The 262-nt window shown below is 74.8% G+C and overlaps 1 protein-coding gene across 1 annotated transcript in view; it reads right to left on the bottom strand.

Moving 5' to 3' along the window:
- The window catches only part of CPT1B (carnitine palmitoyltransferase 1B), a gene marked incomplete at its 3' end in the record, with an annotated part of 30,637 nt that overhangs the window by 18,316 nt on the left and 12,059 nt on the right, over positions 1-262 (bottom strand). The window contains exon 10 of the mRNA XM_019470892.1: positions 120-214. Within this exon, the coding sequence (XP_019326437.1) occupies positions 120-214 (95 nt within the window). The remainder of the gene's footprint in view (positions 1-119; positions 215-262) is intronic.

Genomic DNA, 262 nt, shown 5'->3' with positions numbered 1-262 from the left:
CGCGGCGCGGCGGGCGTGGCCCAAGGCGGGGCGGGGAGGGGGGGGTGGGGGCGGGGGGGGGCGCTGGCAGCGCTGCCTGTGCAGCGGGGGGCCGAGGGCACCCCCCACCCAGCACCTACCTCTGCCTTCCTCCAGGAGAGCTCCCGGCTGAAGTACCCGTAGCAGTCTCCCCTGAAGTCCAGCCAGCCCCGGGGGCACTTGTTGGCCTGCACCTCTGCTCGGGCAGGGTGTTGTGTTAGGGCCTTCACCCCGACACCCCCCC

This window comes from Aptenodytes forsteri, unplaced genomic scaffold (genome assembly GCF_000699145.1).
Source record: "Aptenodytes forsteri isolate BGI_AS27 unplaced genomic scaffold, ASM69914v1 Scaffold304, whole genome shotgun sequence".
Taxonomy (NCBI): Eukaryota; Metazoa; Chordata; class Aves; order Sphenisciformes; family Spheniscidae; genus Aptenodytes; species Aptenodytes forsteri.
The sequence above is the reverse complement of the archived record's forward strand: the minus strand, read 5'-3'. Positions and strand labels throughout refer to the sequence as shown.